Source organism: Diadema antillarum, unplaced genomic scaffold (genome assembly GCF_040938485.1).
Source record: "Diadema antillarum isolate AM-2024a unplaced genomic scaffold, OU_Dant_1.0 seq00000029_RagTag, whole genome shotgun sequence".
Taxonomy (NCBI): domain Eukaryota; kingdom Metazoa; phylum Echinodermata; class Echinoidea; order Diadematoida; family Diadematidae; genus Diadema; species Diadema antillarum.
The window spans coordinates 291,888-310,595 of record NW_027271145.1 but is presented as its reverse complement, the minus strand read 5'-3'; the positions used below and the strand labels follow the sequence as shown (position 1 = coordinate 310,595).

At 38.5% G+C, this 18,708-nt stretch overlaps 1 protein-coding gene across 1 annotated transcript in view; it reads left to right on the top strand.

Annotated features, from left to right (window-relative positions):
• The window catches only part of LOC139725249 (uncharacterized), a 33,907-nt gene that overhangs the window by 8,317 nt on the left and 6,882 nt on the right, over positions 1 to 18,708 (top strand). Inside the window, exons 10-27 of the mRNA XM_071636342.1 lie at positions 55 to 315; positions 1,315 to 1,443; positions 2,729 to 2,817; positions 3,235 to 3,433; positions 4,575 to 4,760; positions 6,514 to 6,709; positions 7,313 to 7,413; positions 7,842 to 8,040; positions 8,183 to 8,248; positions 8,736 to 8,935; positions 10,758 to 10,850; positions 11,576 to 11,679; positions 12,100 to 12,225; positions 13,833 to 13,931; positions 14,295 to 14,367; positions 14,820 to 14,905; positions 17,235 to 17,349; positions 18,145 to 18,232. Coding sequence (XP_071492443.1) covers positions 55 to 315; positions 1,315 to 1,443; positions 2,729 to 2,817; positions 3,235 to 3,433; positions 4,575 to 4,760; positions 6,514 to 6,709; positions 7,313 to 7,413; positions 7,842 to 8,040; positions 8,183 to 8,248; positions 8,736 to 8,935; positions 10,758 to 10,850; positions 11,576 to 11,679; positions 12,100 to 12,225; positions 13,833 to 13,931; positions 14,295 to 14,367; positions 14,820 to 14,905; positions 17,235 to 17,349; positions 18,145 to 18,232 — 2,410 coding nt within the window. The remainder of the gene's footprint in view (positions 1 to 54; positions 316 to 1,314; positions 1,444 to 2,728; positions 2,818 to 3,234; positions 3,434 to 4,574; positions 4,761 to 6,513; positions 6,710 to 7,312; positions 7,414 to 7,841; positions 8,041 to 8,182; positions 8,249 to 8,735; positions 8,936 to 10,757; positions 10,851 to 11,575; positions 11,680 to 12,099; positions 12,226 to 13,832; positions 13,932 to 14,294; positions 14,368 to 14,819; positions 14,906 to 17,234; positions 17,350 to 18,144; positions 18,233 to 18,708) is intronic.

The following is an 18,708-nucleotide window of genomic DNA, read 5'->3' as shown; positions in this document are numbered from 1 at the left end:
TGATTCTATCCATTGCAGTGTGTATAAACTGATTGCTGTTCTCTTGCACTAAAGGCAAACAGTCCCTGGAGACTCTCTTGGACGGCACCAATGATGTCCTCATCAAGTCCCTCCTCTCCCTGTCCTCCAGCCGAGACAGTGTCATGATTCGCCTCCTAGCAGAGACCCTGGGCCTCTTCTGTGGCTGTGAGCAGCTCCACCACCGTTTGGTCCGGGCAGGCTCCTTAGAAATGATCCTGGAACTGGCCCAGTCCCATGATGCTGACCTGGTTTTCTGGGCCTCTGCCTTGCTCCTTAACCTGGCTATGACATCAGGTGAGGCTGGGTAGATCAGTTTCTTGTTGTTGTTTGTTCTTTCCTGACTACATCAGATGCAGGCTAGTGCCTTATGCAGTGGTGTCTTTTTAAGATTGTTTTTTAGATCAAGTAATGGCTTTGCAGGCAAGTTAAGATATATGTGATGTGGACATTGCATGTATGTACATGCATGTTTGATACAAATAGTTTGTCATTGCATCATAAATTTAAATAGTTTGTCTGCCACATGTTTTGGGAAATGAGATAATTTTGCAATGTAGAAGCACAGCTATGGAATGAGAAATTACTATAGCATTTCTTTTTACAGCAAGCAAGCATTCCACCTCAGAGATGATACACATTGCATGTTTGTTGTACATGGTGATACAGGTATTTTGGAGTGTTGTTTGACTACTGTGATTGCTACTATTCTGCCAGGATTTTCACTATGTAGCAGCATTGGTCAATTGTAAGTGTGTGAAATTTGAGCTAATTATACTCTCAGTCCTATTCACAGCTACCACATAGACTTATTACAGTAGCATAACATCTGGCAAGCTACACATATGTCTGCTAAAAAGCCTCAGGATGCAAGCATTGTACAAAGACTGGAGTTAGCACCCCAGTGACTCTCAGTAGACATACTTGAATGAATAAGTCAGTCTATGGTAGGCACATAGTTACAGAGATGACTCATTGCACTATCCAAAATATTCTTGTTTATTGTGCCATGAAATGTCTAAATTGAAATAGAAGGGTCATACCATTGTGGATCTAGACTTGTTCTATTCCCTTGTAAATGAGGCAGAAATAATTGGCTTTGTTGTGCTTGGACTGTTTGCCCTTAGAATAATATGAAATCCAAATGGTGAATGCTTTGAACACTGTTCTTTTTTTCCACTTGACTAGCAGACTGAAGACAGCTGTTTAGAACAATTGACAGTATTAATTGAATAAAAAAAAATCGAACCTCTAAAAAATATTTAAGAGCATCTGATATCATCATTGTTCCTCTAGATGCAGTGAAGGCTGAAATCTTATCCTGTGGTGGTCTGAAGACATTGGTTGACCTCTCACTCGGTGACCATGACAACAATCAGATCACAACAATGGCTGCCAAGACTCTTGTCATGATGGCAGTTCTTGGTAAGACTCAGTCATGTATTCTCAGTTCTTGGTAAGACTCAGTCTTACCAAGAAAGCATGAGGTTTTTAAAGATACAAAATACTTCCTCAGTATTCTAGAGTCAGGTTCCTCTTTTCGGGCATGTAAACCATAGTTCCACCTTACTTATGCCTGACCCTCCTATTCAAGTAATGTTTAACTCTGTGATGAGCTATCCTGAAGACCACCTCTACTTTGGCAGCTGTGTGAGGGCACATAAATGCAAAGTTAGATCAATTTCACCATAGATGTTTGAGCATCACTTCATTCAATGCTACATGTAGGGAAAAGCTTCACCTTCTGAAGCTGATCATACTATGGTAAATTTGTTGAGTCACTCATTTAAAGTCAAACAGTCATTATATGTGTTCATAAACAAGCATTAGTGTACTGTAAAACATTATATTTTCGCGGCATGAAATTTTCGCGTGTGGGAGCCAACGGCCTTATTCGCAGCATGAAATTTTCACGAGTTGCCTCTAACATTCAATGCATATAGTGTAGACAATCTTTAGCGTGCATTTTAATTTTGCAAAACTCGGCTCTCGCGAAATTCGCGAAATGAAAATGCACGCGAACATTCCTCATTTTACAGTATTTCTTTTATGTGATTTAAATTTTCAGTGTTGTAGTTCGCCATCAGAATTGCACGTGATGGGGTTCTTGAACAGTAAAAGGAGTCAAAAATATGTGTAGTTAGTGCGCAGGCAGTAGATCAATGCAAATTATAAACACACCTTGCCGTACAGTTCCTGCTGTCAGTGAGAGTACAGACTGTACGTACTGTGGTGCTCTCAAGCTATTGAAAATTGGTTGATTAATAATACAGAAAGAGACAATACCACAAAACCTTGTCTGGCATCATACAGAACAGAGCATCTTTGGCTTCAGACAAATCTATCCCTCTGTTAGTGTGTGTCAATAGTCTGTCTGTGGTAGTGAAGGAATGCTGTACAAAGCATGCATACTTACATGATAATGATAGCTGATACACATATTGTTATAAATGCATTACATCTTCTCTCTCAATCTTTAAAAGTGTGAAATGATTACTTTGGTACAACCTCATTGTATTCTTTTTCTTCAACTTCGACTGTCAAAAAATGAAGATGCATATGATCTTCCATCATTCAGTAAACTGGAAGTTGATTGTGGTTCATTAGAATAAGTGGGAAAAAATGTAGTGTTATGAAAGTGGATGCGTATAAGGTAAGTTTGAGTCCTAGTAGGTTGATCATTGCCTTGTTCTACTTTCATATCCATTAGATGATCCTATCCACATACATGCCAGATGTGAGAGTGATGCAGCAAGTGTTATCATTCACAAGAAGACTTTGCAGCTAACACACACAGGGGTAAGGATGTCTTAGTTTTCTTCTTCTTCTTCTTCTTCTTCATTAAACCCCTAAATGGGAATGGTTGATATCAGTGTGCTATTTAGAGCACCTAAAAGGGATTCATGTACAGCCCTATGAGGAATGTATGGAATAATACTGACTAAGATTTATTTGCAGATTGTTGCAAGTATTTTGAGACTAATATATAGTCATTTTCTTGTTATTTTCTATACAATCTTTCCTACACCTTCGCTGTCACAATATAATAATTTGGTATTGTGGCATTTACATCAATTCATATTATAGTAATACATGTACTTTATCGTGTTTTGCTTTGCTTTGCATGTGTTTGTGATGGGGAGTTGCATTGAATACTAGTGAATTAGCCTTGCAAGTTATGAGTTGACATGAAACTGATGTGGTCCCTCCATGCAGGTGAGTGTGGTGCTATGGGAAACTCTCTTGGACAAGAGACTACAGGTGTGGCATTTCAGCCCCAGTGAGACTGAGGAACACCCTGATACCTCCAGACTGGTGCACATTCCCATCTTAGAGCAGCAATCAAGCAGGACCAGTATGTGCAACATTGTCATCTTTGCCATCAATGGGAAACATGCACCAGCCTGTCTGAGAGGTACAATTTGGTTTGTTTGTATGTTGTGCATAGTGCCTTAAGGCATAATCTACCATTTGCAGATGAAATAAAAACCCAGCATTAGTGCTTCAAAATAGTTCTGATATGTGAGTTTGGGATAGAAACAAGCACTGTAAAAATTGGAATTGGTAAAATCGATGTCAGGTATTGTTAAATATACAAAAGGTGAACAATAGTTATAATAAAGATGTTTCCAGACTAAACCGTCTACAGTTACGGTTTATTGAGAAAAATACAGATATCTCCTTATATTTTGGCTCTATTGTGAAAATGTTATATGATTGGATATTTTGTGGTACAATAGACGTACACATATGCATTAAATGTCATATCTTGATTTTTTTTTCTTTTCAAATCACTGTTCCCAAAGGTAAACAGGACCTTTAATATTTAGTGTCAGTTACACAGCTGGATCCTTGTGAAGTGAAGATGTATGAACCTTGCTGTTCTGAAAGGAAAACCAAAAATGAACACAAGGTCCAAAACAGCTTCACAATTTGCTATAAACCTAAAGGAACCTTGCTATAAACATATTCACAATTGAAGGGAGAAGAAAGAATTCTGAAGTGTGTGCAGTGCATGAAGATAGACATGTTATGTTAAAGGGTGTGTACAGGTCTGGTTGAGGTGAGGATTTAGCTTTTAACGTTTTGCGAGATATTCAGAATCCACTCTACGAGAAGTCAAAGAGCATGCAATTCTAAGGGGTATCAAAAGTTTATTTGATGAAAATCGGTTTTGAAATGGCTGAGATATCCAAAAACAAGGTGAAACAAAGAGATCCTAATAAAAGGGGTGGCCTGTCGCCTTTTATTATTATCACTTTTTTGGATATCTCAGCCATTTGAAAACCAATTTTCATCAAATAAATGTTGAATCCTTGTTAAAATTACATGCTCTTTCATATTTCATAAGAGGTTTCTCATTATCTCACTTAGGAATGTTCAAAACATGAATCCCCTCCTCAACCAGTACTGTACAGTCCCTTTAATTTGCAAAGTCTTAGTCCGGGATTAAATTTGTTTTTGTGTTTGGACTAGGAAAATTATTTGCCTATATGTCACATTTCATTTGCTAGCGTGTATATTTTGTTTCTTACTGATGATCGCTCTCTCCTCAGCTCTGAAAGGCACACTGCACTTTGGAAACTACTCAACCTCTGGGTTTGTGACCCCTGACCCCTTGGACCTAGAGGAGGGTCACTCCTGCTGCATATTTACCATGGTGGATGTGAACGGCCGCAATGACGTCATGCACCTCTCAAAGAGCCAGGACACAGTGGACATCAACCTTCAGCTCTCTGGTGGTAAGTTTCAAAGCAATAAAGGATTTTATTGTCATATGTTGAATGACAGGAGAGATAATATCAGTGAACCTAATCACTTTTTGAATGTAAGAGAAAGCCTTGTTACTAGACATGAACTATATCGGTAAATCTAGTCAACTGGACTTACTTGTAATTTGGAGTAGCGACGTTTCACGTCCTCTCTGTGACGCTTCATCAGGCCGACTGATCTTTGGCGGCAATTGGTTGTTGACCCGTAACAGGGTCGAGGAATTTTGGAAAGCGTCGAGGAATCTTCGGAACTGCCGGGTTGTAGGCTCCAGCTAGGTTGTGTCGCAGGCCCCCTCCTCAGTTTAGGGATGGCTCCTCCCTTTTTACGTAGATAGACTCTTTGACTCCCCTCTCGAACCACCGTGCCTCACGATCTAAGATGATCACGTTCTTGTTGTCAAAGGTGTGGTTACTGCTGATCAGATGGGAGTATAAGGCAGAGTCTCCACATCCAGATGAGCTAGCTCGTCTGTGCTGGTACATACGTTTGGCCAAGGTCTGCTTTGTCTCTCCTATGTACAGCTCTTCACACTTGTCATCCTTGCATTGGATAGCATAGACCACGTTGTTTTGTTGGTCCTTCGGAGTCTTATCCCTAGGATGGACTAACTTCTGACTCAATTTTGTTACTAGACAGTTGAAATATTTTTTATCTTCCTGAAAATTGTTTATAATGTGAGTTCAGCACTTCAAACTTACAGTACAAAAGTGTGCATTCTCCTTAAGCCTCACACAGCTGCAACACAAAAACATATTCTATTATATTCTATTATTCAAACATATTCTATTATCAGCTTCACGCTGAACTCCTGGGTACTATTAACTATTAATCTTGCTGTGATCATATATTTCCCCTGAAATCAACATTTGAATGGGATTTATGAGAAATTTAATCAGTATAATTTGCTTATAATGATTTGACACTTTAAACTTTTTTTTTTCGTTCTCTCTTGTCAATGTCCGACAGGACAAATAGGCACCACACATGCATTTCTTCTTTCCCCCCTCATGTTCCTCTCTTTGTAAATACCCCCCCCCCCCCAACTCATCATTTAAACTATTTGCAAGCATATAGATTGTGTGCACGGGGGTTGCAACGATTTTCAAGCTTTAAGCTTATGTTGCAATTCCTTTGCGTGTTCGTTACCTTGAATAATGTAGCTCTCTTAGAGTTGTATACTATTTCTGTAACTGCTTCTTATCAATGTATACTTATCGTATATATTCTGTCTTGGCTATATGAGATGTACTTGCATACATTTTGTATGCACTCCTATTTTGTGAACACGCATGAAATCTTGAATAAATAGATAAATAAATAAATAAAATAAAATACCCAACCTGCACTGTAGTGATATTTGTTTCTCTTATTATCATTATTGTTGTTGTTATTGTTATTATTATCATTATTATTACTACTATTATTATTAGTAGCAGTAGTAGTAGTACTGGTAGTGATATTGATAGCAGTAATAGAAGTAATTGAAATTTTTTTTTTTTTTTTCTGGTAGCATCTTCATGCAGAAAACAAATAAAATCTTAGCTTTGCGCAACTTAAGTTGCAAATTTATTATGAAAGAAGAGGATTTAATATCTGCACCAATTTATTGTGATGGAATGTGATATCATTTCTGGAGAAATTTGTATAATAAAAGCAATTTCATTGCTGTAAAGCAAATCAAGTATTGTCTACTAGGATGTCCCCTGTATTGTCTCCCTGCAGCCACCATCGTCAGTCAGCGGATCAGACAGCTCATCCTCCTTCCTTTACTACACCGCATCCTTGGAGTGCCTGCCAATAGTCCCATCAATCGCATCTCAGACTTGGAACTGATGGAGGTCCTAGTCCAGCACCAGGACCAGAAGAAGCTTGTCCTTGAATGCCATGCTGTCATGGACCAACTCACAGCTATGGTCTTGTAAGCATTCACATCTCATTCATTAAATTTTTCTTTTCGTCGATTGTGAATCAAGTGAATATAATGATATTGTATCTTGGTAATGTCAAATCCTTCAGGAATACCACAAGATGTTATGTGTATACTTAAGGTTCTTCTACTAAGATCTTATATAATGATAAATTATCAATTGATTCAATTCAGTTCAATTAAATTCAATTCAAATTATTATATGGACTACCTAGTATTGCAAATTTTCAACGAAATTAAAGGTAGAAGATTCTGTAGCACTTTGCCAGAATTGTATGAGATGCTTATTTCAATCTAGGTTAATTAACAAGTACAAATATCTTAAACCATGAATTTATAATTCAAAGTCACAAATGCTGTCTCAGCTTCTCAGCTATTATCTTTGTAAGTTTAACAATATGCAAAATGTAAAGTCTACCTTTTTACATCACACCTTTATTGAAAAGCATCTCAATTCACAGTTAAATTCAAAGTAAATTTATCAGTAAATATGCAATTTGTGTGATACTATTGTCATTACTGTGTTTTAATTGGTGAAATGCCAAAATATCAAGCTACTGGACTCTGTGAATTTTTATTGTTTGGTCTTTACAGTTACTTTGCCCAGCAGGGTTTTGAGCAGCTGAAATCTGAGCCACTCGCTGTATCCCACTCTCATGGGGCTCTGAGGGTCTTACGGGTCTTATCCATGTTTGGTGAGCTCAATGTGTTAACTCTAGAAACCATCACTTGTCTTTCCTTGCAAGAAAGTGTCAAGCAGAAACGCGCCCATAGTAGCTTAATGATAGAGAGCTATCAAATGAATGTATAGGGGTATGTGACAATATGTTCAGAATTTTGAATTTTGTATGTGATTATCAGAGAGATATCTCCACAGATATGGTTAGTGTTGCTAAATATCAGTGAAAAGCATTGAAATTTAAAAGAAAAATTAAGCTGCTGTTGGCATGCTAATTAGGACTGGATGATAATATAGATATGAGGAGATTATGTCAAATAACATCCTGTAGTTACCATGTCATTGGTAATCTTTACCATGTAACTGCAGCTGCCCTAAACAAACTGCTTTTTAACGTGAAAGGGCTAATGGAAGATCCCTTTGCTGCTATTCTATATCCACTAGACCACTACAGACCAGTGCTCCTGACCTCAGACACAGTCCCAGCAGTGGTCAAACTCCTGAATGGGCTGGTCAACTACTGGCTGAATGCCATCCTGTCTACCCAGAGCCATGGAGGTGGCCGACCGGTCACTAGGCTGACTGCTAGCCGCCCAGTCAGCAGAGCTGATGTGAGGCCAGGTGACACATCAGAATTCTTAAGGTGGGAGTAATTCACTCTGCAACAAGCCAGTGTCATGCAAGTAAACAAGTGTTTGTCATAAAATGAAAATGTGTAGTTTGTGATGTGATAGTGCTGATTAATGAGATGTAGTGATGTGTAACTTTCTTATTGTTTATTTCAGTTATTTCCCATCCCGACCTCAGAGTAGAGGGATGCCCACTGCATATGGACTTGGAGACGAGGAACTGTGAGTTTATGAAGTGTAGGGAGTTTAATATCTATTTGTCTTCTGTTTGTCCAAGTTAATGACATGCATTTCTTGTCAAGTCTACAGAATGAGAATGACTTATATTTTATCTTATGGTTCGTGAAAATTTCAAGGAAACTCACAGCAATAAAAAGAGATATCCTTCTCAATCAAATTGAAACTTACTGAAGTGTGGAAAGTTTGATTTGTGTACTACCACATGCTTGAGGATTCTCGTGAGTTTGCAGTGCATTGAACTTTGCTTAATTGTGCTGACATGTTTGACAATTGATGAAAAAGACATTGCTTACTGCTTGCATTAAAGATAAGAGACACAATTTTGATGCCTAATGTAGTATGCTTCTATCAAAATCACACCAGATCATGTTCATTTTATGTCAAACAATAAATCTGAAATTAGCAGTAATCAGCATTTGTATAAGTTCATCTTTCTCTCTTTCTTGCATCAATATGTCTTGGTGGGTAGGTCTGAAGTTGAGCTGGGTTCAACCACAGACTCGTTGATCCAGACAGAATCTAACATTGCCCAGGCAGTGTCGGCCATAACAAACACCCTTCAGCAGCTTGCTGCAGAGCAACCACAGCCAAGAAACAGGAGACTAAGGAGCAGCTCAGACTCGGTTTCTATAGCAACTGCTACCAATCTTGCGGCAGAAGTTGAAGACAGTAAGCAATTTCCTTACTTTTGACATGAAAAGTATGATTAACCAACCACAAATCATATTTTTTGATAGTTAATTGTCTCATATCGCTGTCCTCTTCTAATGTTGTGTTTTACATATTTAACCATATTTCACTTTTGGTGTCATGATTTTTATCATCATCATAACTTTGGTCATTTTGTCAAATCTGCCTCGTTGTTGGTCCCGTTATCATTATGACTATCATACTCGGTCTACTTGAACAACAAAGAGCGTGTTTCTACTGAGCGACGAAAATTCGAGGTGATGCCAGCCGATGTGTGGTGATACCGGCCGATGCCGGCCGATACCGGCCGATGCGTGGTGACACCTCGAATTTTTCCTCAGTAGAAACAGATCGGGTAGTGGCCGATGCCGGATGATGCGAGGTGCTCCGTCGTCCACCTATTGAGGTGGTCGATGCGTGGTGACGCAAAGGACGATTCTCAGTAGAAACACACCGGGTAGCGAAATTCGTGGTGTATCGGACGTCTAGAGTTTCTCCCCGCGCTTTTCAGTCGGTTCATCGCACACACTCCTTCGACACATGTGTACAAAATATGTGTGTACACACAGCGATCGTGTTCGCATCATGTTTTGTTTGTACCAACTCGCTTGTGTACGTGTTATAGGCCCTATACGTTACGTTACATGTGAATTGTTCGCGTGATTAACAGCCTAACTTATTGCATTACTAAGCCCTCATCACTTACTTTGATTTTACACCGCGTTATTTCATTTTATATTGTCTCGAATCGCGAGAGTACCACATTGGTATGTCGCAGCCTTGAGAAAATCTCAACTGGACCCTTGATCTCCAAAGATTTCTCATCAATCAGTGGCAGGATACCCGAAAAATAGCAAAAATACCAAAAAAAATAGCCGACGCAGTAGCAAAGCAGGCAGGGTTCGGATCGTATTAACAGGCAGTGCGCGCGTGACCAAATCTGTGACTTGAAAATACCTGACTTCCGGAATCGCCGCATTTGCACGTCACCTTTGCATCACCTCGTATTTTATCGCTCAGTAGAAACAGCTCGAGTGGTCGTAAAATACGAGGTGCTGCGTTGGACAAAATTCGTGGCGATGCCAGGGATGTGAGGTGCTCTCAGTAGAAACACGCTCAAAGTCAGCAGTTTGGAATTTATTTTCTTACATTTTTTCTTTCCCCCTTCAACAGTTTAAAAACAAATTTGTTTTATTAAATCATTGTTTTGACAGTTGTCTGTTCTCAAAAAAAAAAAAAAAAGATCATTGATGAAGATGTCCTCTTTACTCAGGCAGGGGTCTATGGGAAATATGTGTTGTAGCAAAATCAGTCTGTCCTCAATGGGTTAACTGCCTGTAGAAAAAGCATGGTTTCTCCCCACCCCCCCCCCCCCTTTCCCACAAAATTTCAGAAATAGCCAAACATATGCACTTACCAAAATATAAAGTGTTTTCGTACGACTTACCCATATCTAAGTTCTGTGAATGTTATGCAATGTATATAACATTTGATGAAACCTTGAAAGATGTCCTGTTTAACCTGTTGAGGACGGTTTGATTTTGCCACAACATGCATTTCCCATAGGCACTTGCACGAGTATACTCTGGACTCATCCTCAACAGGTTAGGAATGTGTTTAGGGTCTCACCTCTGAATCACCAACTATGTTTCCAATATAGAAATTCTACTTACGATTATAAGGTTTTCAATCAGGCAACAAGAATTGAGCATAGATCTGAAGAATGTTAGGTCACCTGATGCACGTTAGTTGTTTCCATAGAAACAAAGCAACTACTGATTTTGAGCACTTGTCTTTGCAGCTGAGGACCGGAGTGAGGAAGGTCAAATGACCAATCATCTCTCAAAGTTTGCTGTCCTCACATTGGCCCATCTCCTTAACACTGATGATGAAGGTAGGATTCAAGAGTGGTGATGAGATGCAGCATTTTGAAGAGCATTCTCTTTTATTTTGTACGTATTGTAATGAGGCAGGGTTGTTCTGCATTTTTTTTAAAGTTCTAACGATCAGTGTCAAATTGCTGTTTGACAAAAGCCATAAGGAGTGCAAGAATGTATGTTAGCTTCAAGTATTTCCTTTTACAGTATTTTGTGTGCCCAATGATGTCCAGTTATAGCTGGTTATAGGCAATAGATGATATGACATGCTGGCATATGGATTAAATGTGTGCTATCCTCTTTGTGCAGATATCATGGCAGGTGACCTTATGAAGAATTCTTTGTAGTATGGGAGCTGTCATTAGTTTTAATGAACAGTGAAATATTTTTTTTTGGAAATTACATTATGTTGAATGAATTAGTCTCATTGGATACTATTGCTAATCAAGTTTGAACCTTATGTTATAATGTTAGCATGTTTATGATAATTACAACAACAACAACAGTATGTCTGTGGAAACTGACCATAGCATCTTTTGAGATGAATATAGCCTTTAAATCAGCTTTGTCCCTGCTTTAACAAAATATCTTACACCACAATTATGCACTCTATTTCAAACCAGTTCAGAGTTTGTCAAAGGGAATGCATGAATTACAATTGTGTAGCTTTGCAAGGCTTTAGCTGACCCTTTTTAAAGACAATTGTGTCCATTTCAATTCCCCATGCCGTCACCTCTCCCAGATTTGTCGAGAGCTGTGCAGTCATCTCTACATCTGTCTGGTGCCCTCCATGCCCTGTGGGCTGTACTACTCTGTTCTTCAGAGCAGCTGAAACTTTCACTCACTGTGAGTCAGAATCGGTGTCAAAACCAGATGAAGGAAAATAGAACATTTGTTAAATTAGGTATTTAGTACACAGTGTCAATATTGATATTTTCAGAGCAATAAGCATTTCTTGACATCCAAATACACTGGCAATGGAACCAAAAATGATAGTAACAAAAAACTGGTAGAAATGATAGTAACATAAAAAGTTGCATGTAATAACAAGTAGACAGTAGAATTGTGAGTGATGCTGCAATAAAGTGTATGTGATGTTACATGGAAGAACACAGGAGTTATATTGATTGGATTTTTATTTGTGATTAGTTATTGATCAAAGTATTCATTATGATATGATTTGATGATACACTTTAGAATACTACAGGTTAATGCCAAGCAACTGTTGGGAGTGTTTGGCCAAGATATTGAAATTTTTCTTTTCAGATGCCAGCTTCTGTTGCCATGACAAAACTTGCAGCCACTGAGCTCCCTCCATTACCAGATGCTTATGTTTGCCTTGATGTAATGTCTCGGACACCATCTCTGCTGGTCAGTGCAGATCACCTAGAGGTGAGTTGACCATACACTTAATCATGTACCCCTTAGTTATCACTTCAGCCATTTTCTCCAAAATGCATGATCAGACTTAAGCAGGGTTCCCACTTAGCGGAGTTACAGTGCCGAGCTTTGGCGAGTTGTGGCGAGTTGCCTCAAAGGGGAACTCGCGCTAACTCGCGTAAAGCTCTTCATGTAACTCTGGCTAACTCGCGACAACTTGTGTAACTCGTAGTCAATCTGCAAAACTTCCCATGAACCCGCGAGTGGTTCAAAAATTTTTGAACATGTTCAAAATTTTCCCTAACTCGAAGTAACTCGTGCTGAACTCTTTTAAACTCGTAATATATTAGTACTACTCGTAACAAACTCTCAATACTCGGACGAAGCTCGCGATGAACTCTTCGTAACTCGCCACCTTCAAGTATATATATGAGTTCTGCTTGAGTTTTGAAGAGTGCAATACGAGCACTATGAACCTACTGCATGTACCAGTATGTGTAAGGGGGAGTTGCCCTCGAGCTAAGCGCGAGTTTAGGTAGAGCTCTGCGACTTACAACGAGTTTTGTGTTCGCTTATTCAAAGTGCATTGAACTGACCTATTGATATGGAATTATTCACATTTCACAGGGATTGCGCGAACTCATAACGGACTCGTAACGGGCTCGTAACAAGCTCTTTATAACTCGATGAAAGCTCGATTTAAGTCGTACACAGGTCATCACAACTCGCCCCAAGATCGGTGTGACTCGTATCACGCTCAGATCACTCGTACCGCTATCGTAGTAAAGTCAACGTTGCCTCGTAGATCACTCATGCGCAGCTCATTAAAACTGACAAATTTCACGCGAGTTCACGCGAGTTCAAGCTCGCGCAGCTCGGCACAACTCGGGACTCCAACTCGGCTACGTGGGAACCTTGCTTTAAACTAAATTGCCAGAATCATCTACAGGGTGGGGTTATAAACAGCTATTGAAGTACAAGCACAAATGGTTCCCAAAGGGGCATTGGGACAGGGCCCCCACAGTTGAAACATCGTAAATTTGGCACTCCATTTTTTTTTTTCCATCCAGAAGTATTAAAACTGAATTGTACTGTACCAGGAAGGTTGCATCAAGTTCAAAATTATGTAGGAGCAGAACAGCTAGGAACAGAAATGCTTCTAGGATGCTACTACTGAGCCAGCATTTCCATTTCTTGCCCAGTTCAGTGAAAACTATTCTCAAATCTGTTACTTTTATTTTAGTCGTCTCTTTCAAAGTAAAATTCATAGGGAATGTGTCCAACTTCAGAGGTAAATATGTCTTGCTATGCCTACTCTTGTTCTGAACAAAACTAGGAGTGAAACAGGTAGTGAAGCAATATTGTACAATATCTTCATAATTATGTTGTAACATTTATTTGATGGTTAGCTAATTGGTGCTATTAGGTGCCACTGAACAAAGCATTTTATGTTAGTGAATCCCACATGTCTCAATGAATGTGATGAGATATTCATACCATATTACTTTGGCATTCAGCTTTACATGTAAGTTCAGTGACAGAGTACAAATCTTTAAAATGAAAAATGGTGATGTCATTGTATATGTTTATCTTCAATGTGTTTGCTGTATATGTGACAGGTACGCAATGACAGCTGGACTTTTGAAAGTATACTTGCCAGGACCAGCTTGCCTGTGCCTAGAAAACACAAGAAGAAACCAGCAGGGTGGTACTATGAGGTGAGCTGAGCAGATAGTGATGCCATGTTGTATTAGTATGAAAGTCTCTTTCAGGTTTCCCAGCCATCTTTGAATATTGGTAGGAATGACATATGATTTAGAGAAGAAGTATCTCACTTGGATAGTAACTAATGAGCAAGATGAAGGTATGCTACAATTTTACAGTATTGTTCTCATGTAGTGAGAGCTTTCTTACAGCTGACGAGTTAGGTTTGATTGGAATTTTGAAATTTGATGGCCTCATTTTATTCTTTACACTACTTATCTCTCATCATATTTATGGTATTCCTTGTAAGCATATATTTTTGCCTGACACATATCTAGAAATAACTTCTTATATTACATTTTTGTGACCCTAAACAGGTTGAACTAAAGTCAAGTGGTATCATCCAGATTGGATGGGCAACCAAGAAGTGTGATTTTGGACCAGAGAAAGGTATGTCAACACAAAATTTATTGCTCTTTAGATTTGAATTTTGTATCTTGTTAGCATGATAACCCATTTCTGTTTTACTGCTTGCTCATAAATCTTACCAAAATGGAGTAATTGTCTGTATTGACTTACAAGTCGAAAAGCTCAATTTAAGAAGATGATTTTAAAAAATACACATTGATTTTATAGTGAATTGGATGCTTAAATCTTACTGTGGGTTTGTGCTCTAAGACAGCACAATTCCATAACAAGTCAACCCTTTTTTACACTTTACTAAATGGAGCTTTTATCTATGCATTGCTCTTACCAACAGTGGGCATATGTTAACATGCTTTCTTGTCATGTTATTGACTAAACAAACTTTGAAGCTGACAAGTGTCCTTATTTGTGCCACTTGATCCCTTGCTTGTGTTCATTAATTTGTCAGCTCTAAATATGACCCATTTTCATTAAAGGCGTTGGAGTTGGTGATGATCTCCACTCCTGTGCTTTTGATGGTGCCAGATGTAGAAAGTGGAATGGTCCTATCACAGAGACTTCGGTGAGATACTAGTCTAGAATGATTATTACATTCACTGTATTGTATGTATAGTTCTCTGTGGCATATTGAAAATTGTCTTGAACATGTTTGCACTCTGGCTAAAATTTACGAAAGCAGCCTAAATCTACTGTAGTCAATCAGTAATGTAAAGATTGACAGTGTAAGCACATGACACATCTTGTAAGCCAACAGACCTCCAATAATAAATGCATGCTGGCAATCATGTGCCAGGTAAGACCTGTTTTGTACTGGTTTTAGTTTATAGACAGAATTTAACCATGGATTGATGCATTAAGCTACGTTTGTGCATTTGGGCCATTATGTTTGTCTGAAAGTCAAAATAGTTTTTTGTCCCCGCCGAACGAGTTCGAGCAGGGGACTATGAAACGGGCTCCGTACGTGTGTGTGTCCGTGTGTCCGTCCGTCCGTCCGTGTGTCCGTCCGTCCGTCCGTCCGTCCGTCCGTCCGTCCGTGTGTCCGTGTGTGCGTCCGTGTGTGATCAAAATCTTCAATTTGCTACTTCTCTGTCATTTATGAGCCAATTTTGATTCTGTTTGCTTTATATGATAGCACTACATGGGAGCTTTGAAACTTCTACACAGAATTTCAGTCGTGACCTTTGACCTTGACCTTTGACCTATATTGTACATTTTGCTACAAAATGCTACTCCTTCGCCATTTCTAACCCGATTTCGATTCCGTTTGCTTTATATGATGGCACTAGGTGAGGGCTTCAAAACTTCTACACAGAATTTTGACCTTTGACTTCTTTGACCTTTGACCTTGATTTTTGACCTATATTGTACATTTTGCTACAAAATGCTACTCCTTCGCCATTTCTAACCCGATTTCGATTCCGTTAGCTTTATGTGATGGCACTAGGTGAGGGCTTCAAAATTTCTACACAGAATGTTGACCTTTGCCTTCTTTGACCTTTGACCTTGATTTTTTACCTATATTGTACATTTTGCTACAAAATGCTACTCCTTCGCCATTTCTAACCCGATTTCGATTCCGTTTGCTTTATATGATGGCACTAGGTGAGGGCATTAAAACTTCTACACAGAATTTTGACCTTTGCCTTCTTTGACCTTTGACCTTGATTTTTTACCTATATTGTACATTTTGCTACAAAATGCTACTCCTTCGCCATTTCTAACCCGATTTCGATTCCGTTTGCTTTATATGATGGCACTAGGTGAGGGCTTCAAAACTTCTACACAGAATTTTGACCTTTGACTTCTTTGACCTTTGACCTTGATTTTTTACCTATATTGTACATTTTGCTACAAAATGCTACTCCTTCGCCATTTCTAACCCGATTTCGATTCCGTTTGCTTTATGTGATGGCACTAGGTGAGGGCTTCAAAACTTCTACACAGAATGTTGACCTTTGCCTTCTTTGACCTTTGACCTTGATTTTTTACCTATATTGTACATTTTGCTACAAAATGCTACTCCTTCGCCATTTCTAACCCGATTTCGATTCCGTTTGCTTTATGTGATGGCACTAGGTGAGGGCTTCAAAATTTCTACACAGAATTTTGACCTTTGCCTTCTTTGACCTTTGACCTTGATTTTTTACCTATATTGTACATTTTGCTACAAAATGCTACTCCTTCGCCATTTCTAACCCGATTTCGATTCCGTTTGCTTTATGTGATGGCACTAGGTGAGGGCTTCAAAACTTCTACACAGAATTTTGACCTTTGCCTTCTTTGACCTTTGACCTTGATTTTTGACCTGTATTATACATTGGCTACAAAATGCTACTCCTTCACCATTTCTAACCCGATTTCGATTCCGTTTGCTTTATGTGATGGCACTAGGTGAGGGCTTCAAAACTTTTACACAGAATTTTGACCTTTGACTTCTTTGACCTTTGACCTTGAATTTTGACCTATATTGCACATTTTGCTACAAAATGCTACTTCCGGCGGGGACATATATTACGCACCGCGTAATTTCTACTTTTCCTTGTTTTTTTTTTTTTCTGTATCTGAATGTTCCAGGCATGGACTTATCTAAAGCTTATATTGATTTGTTTGTTTGTTGGTTGGTTGGTTGGTTTGATTGTTCCAATCAATTTTATCCCAGTCTAGGATGCTAATGAGCCATAGAGTGTCTTAAGGTTAAAAGGAATGAATTAGCCACTTATGAAGTAAAAAAGACATTTACTCCTGTAAATGGTTGCTTTAGTGGAAATGGGCAAAGTGTGTTTTGAACAAGAATAAAGTATGCCAGCACAGCTCTCTAGATAACCACAATGATATGTAGCATGATTGATTACATGTCAAAATAGATGGTCCTTGATTCGCCTTTTTAACAGAGCAATGAATACGGCTTAGAATGGCAGGTTGGAGATGTAGTCAGCTGTTTGATGGATCACCGTGGTAACGCTAGCTTCTGGTTGAGAGGAGGCAACATGGGAGAAGCATTTCAAGGTAAGAGCATGCATGGCTCCTTCCAACTCTCTTATCATCTCATATGTATAAATGTATCCCAAAACCAATCAAATATTTGATTCATTTCACATTTGTGTTCCAACAATTCTTTGCATACACATACTTGTTAATCATCATCATTCCTTTTTTACATGTGTGTAATGCTTTTGATGGGATTAACTTTTATTCTGAGTTGAATATACGTACAGCTGTAACTCCCTAATAAACCCATACAAGTATTTCAACATTTTTAGGTAAGGCAAAAATACTATTTTTGTGTGTGGAATGTAATGGCTGAAAGCTTTGAAATTAACAAAGTTTTGACTTGTTTTAGTTCTGAGGCTACCTTTTAAGCTAAAATGTAATTTGTCATTGACCACATAAGACAGAGTGATAGAGAATGATTCAGGCATCAGTTTGATTGAATAAATCAAGATTAGTTTCACCTTGATTTGACTTACGTAACAGTACGCTTCCAACATGTTATTTCACATTTCTCTGCTTTACAAATTATAACTATATGAAGAAGTTTTACCCTAGACAGGTGTATATACATCATTGAGGTTTGCTGAAGTCAGAGACCTAGCTTAGATTATTACATTTGCCTCTTCTACCACACCTAAGAGAGTTCAAATTTCTGACACTCTTTTGAAACATACCAAAATACAGACACTATTCTGTCAACGAATCAAATATGCTCTCAATTTCACTCAGATTTATTCATTATGGTTTCATTCATAGACTCGCATTCCTTCATTCCTACTTTTATTTTAATTTCCTCTCTTCCTGATACAGGTCTAGATCTAAGTGAGAAGTGGTTCCCAGCCTGCTCACTCTCTACAGACCAACAAGTTAGATTCAATTTTGGGGATTCCCCATTCAGGTATTCAGCTTTCATAGACTTATAAAGTTATAACCAGTCTCGGGTCTCTGGCCAGCAGGGTAACTGAGAGCCGTCAGTCTCATGATTGTCTGCTTATAAGAATTTACTTACCTAATGGCATTGTACAGTAAATCCAAGATTATTTACTTACTGACCAGGTAAAGTAAATGTAGAGTTACTTAATAGTGGCAACATAAAATAGATACAAAAATCATGAATTGTGTTACTGAATGTGAACTCAGTAACAAAAGAGTGTCAGTTTATCTTTAAATAGTGTTCATTTTTTTTTTTTTTTTGATGTGATATACGTACAGTGTACAACAGATGCAGTGATAAATTTGAGACATTATGTCAAGCTTATGGCATTGAAATTAATTTGATTTGTTTCATACTGTGTGTCAGGTACATTATTGATCCAACAGCCATGAATGCATTACATAAGGTTAGAATGAGCTTTTATCATTGTTATCATTATT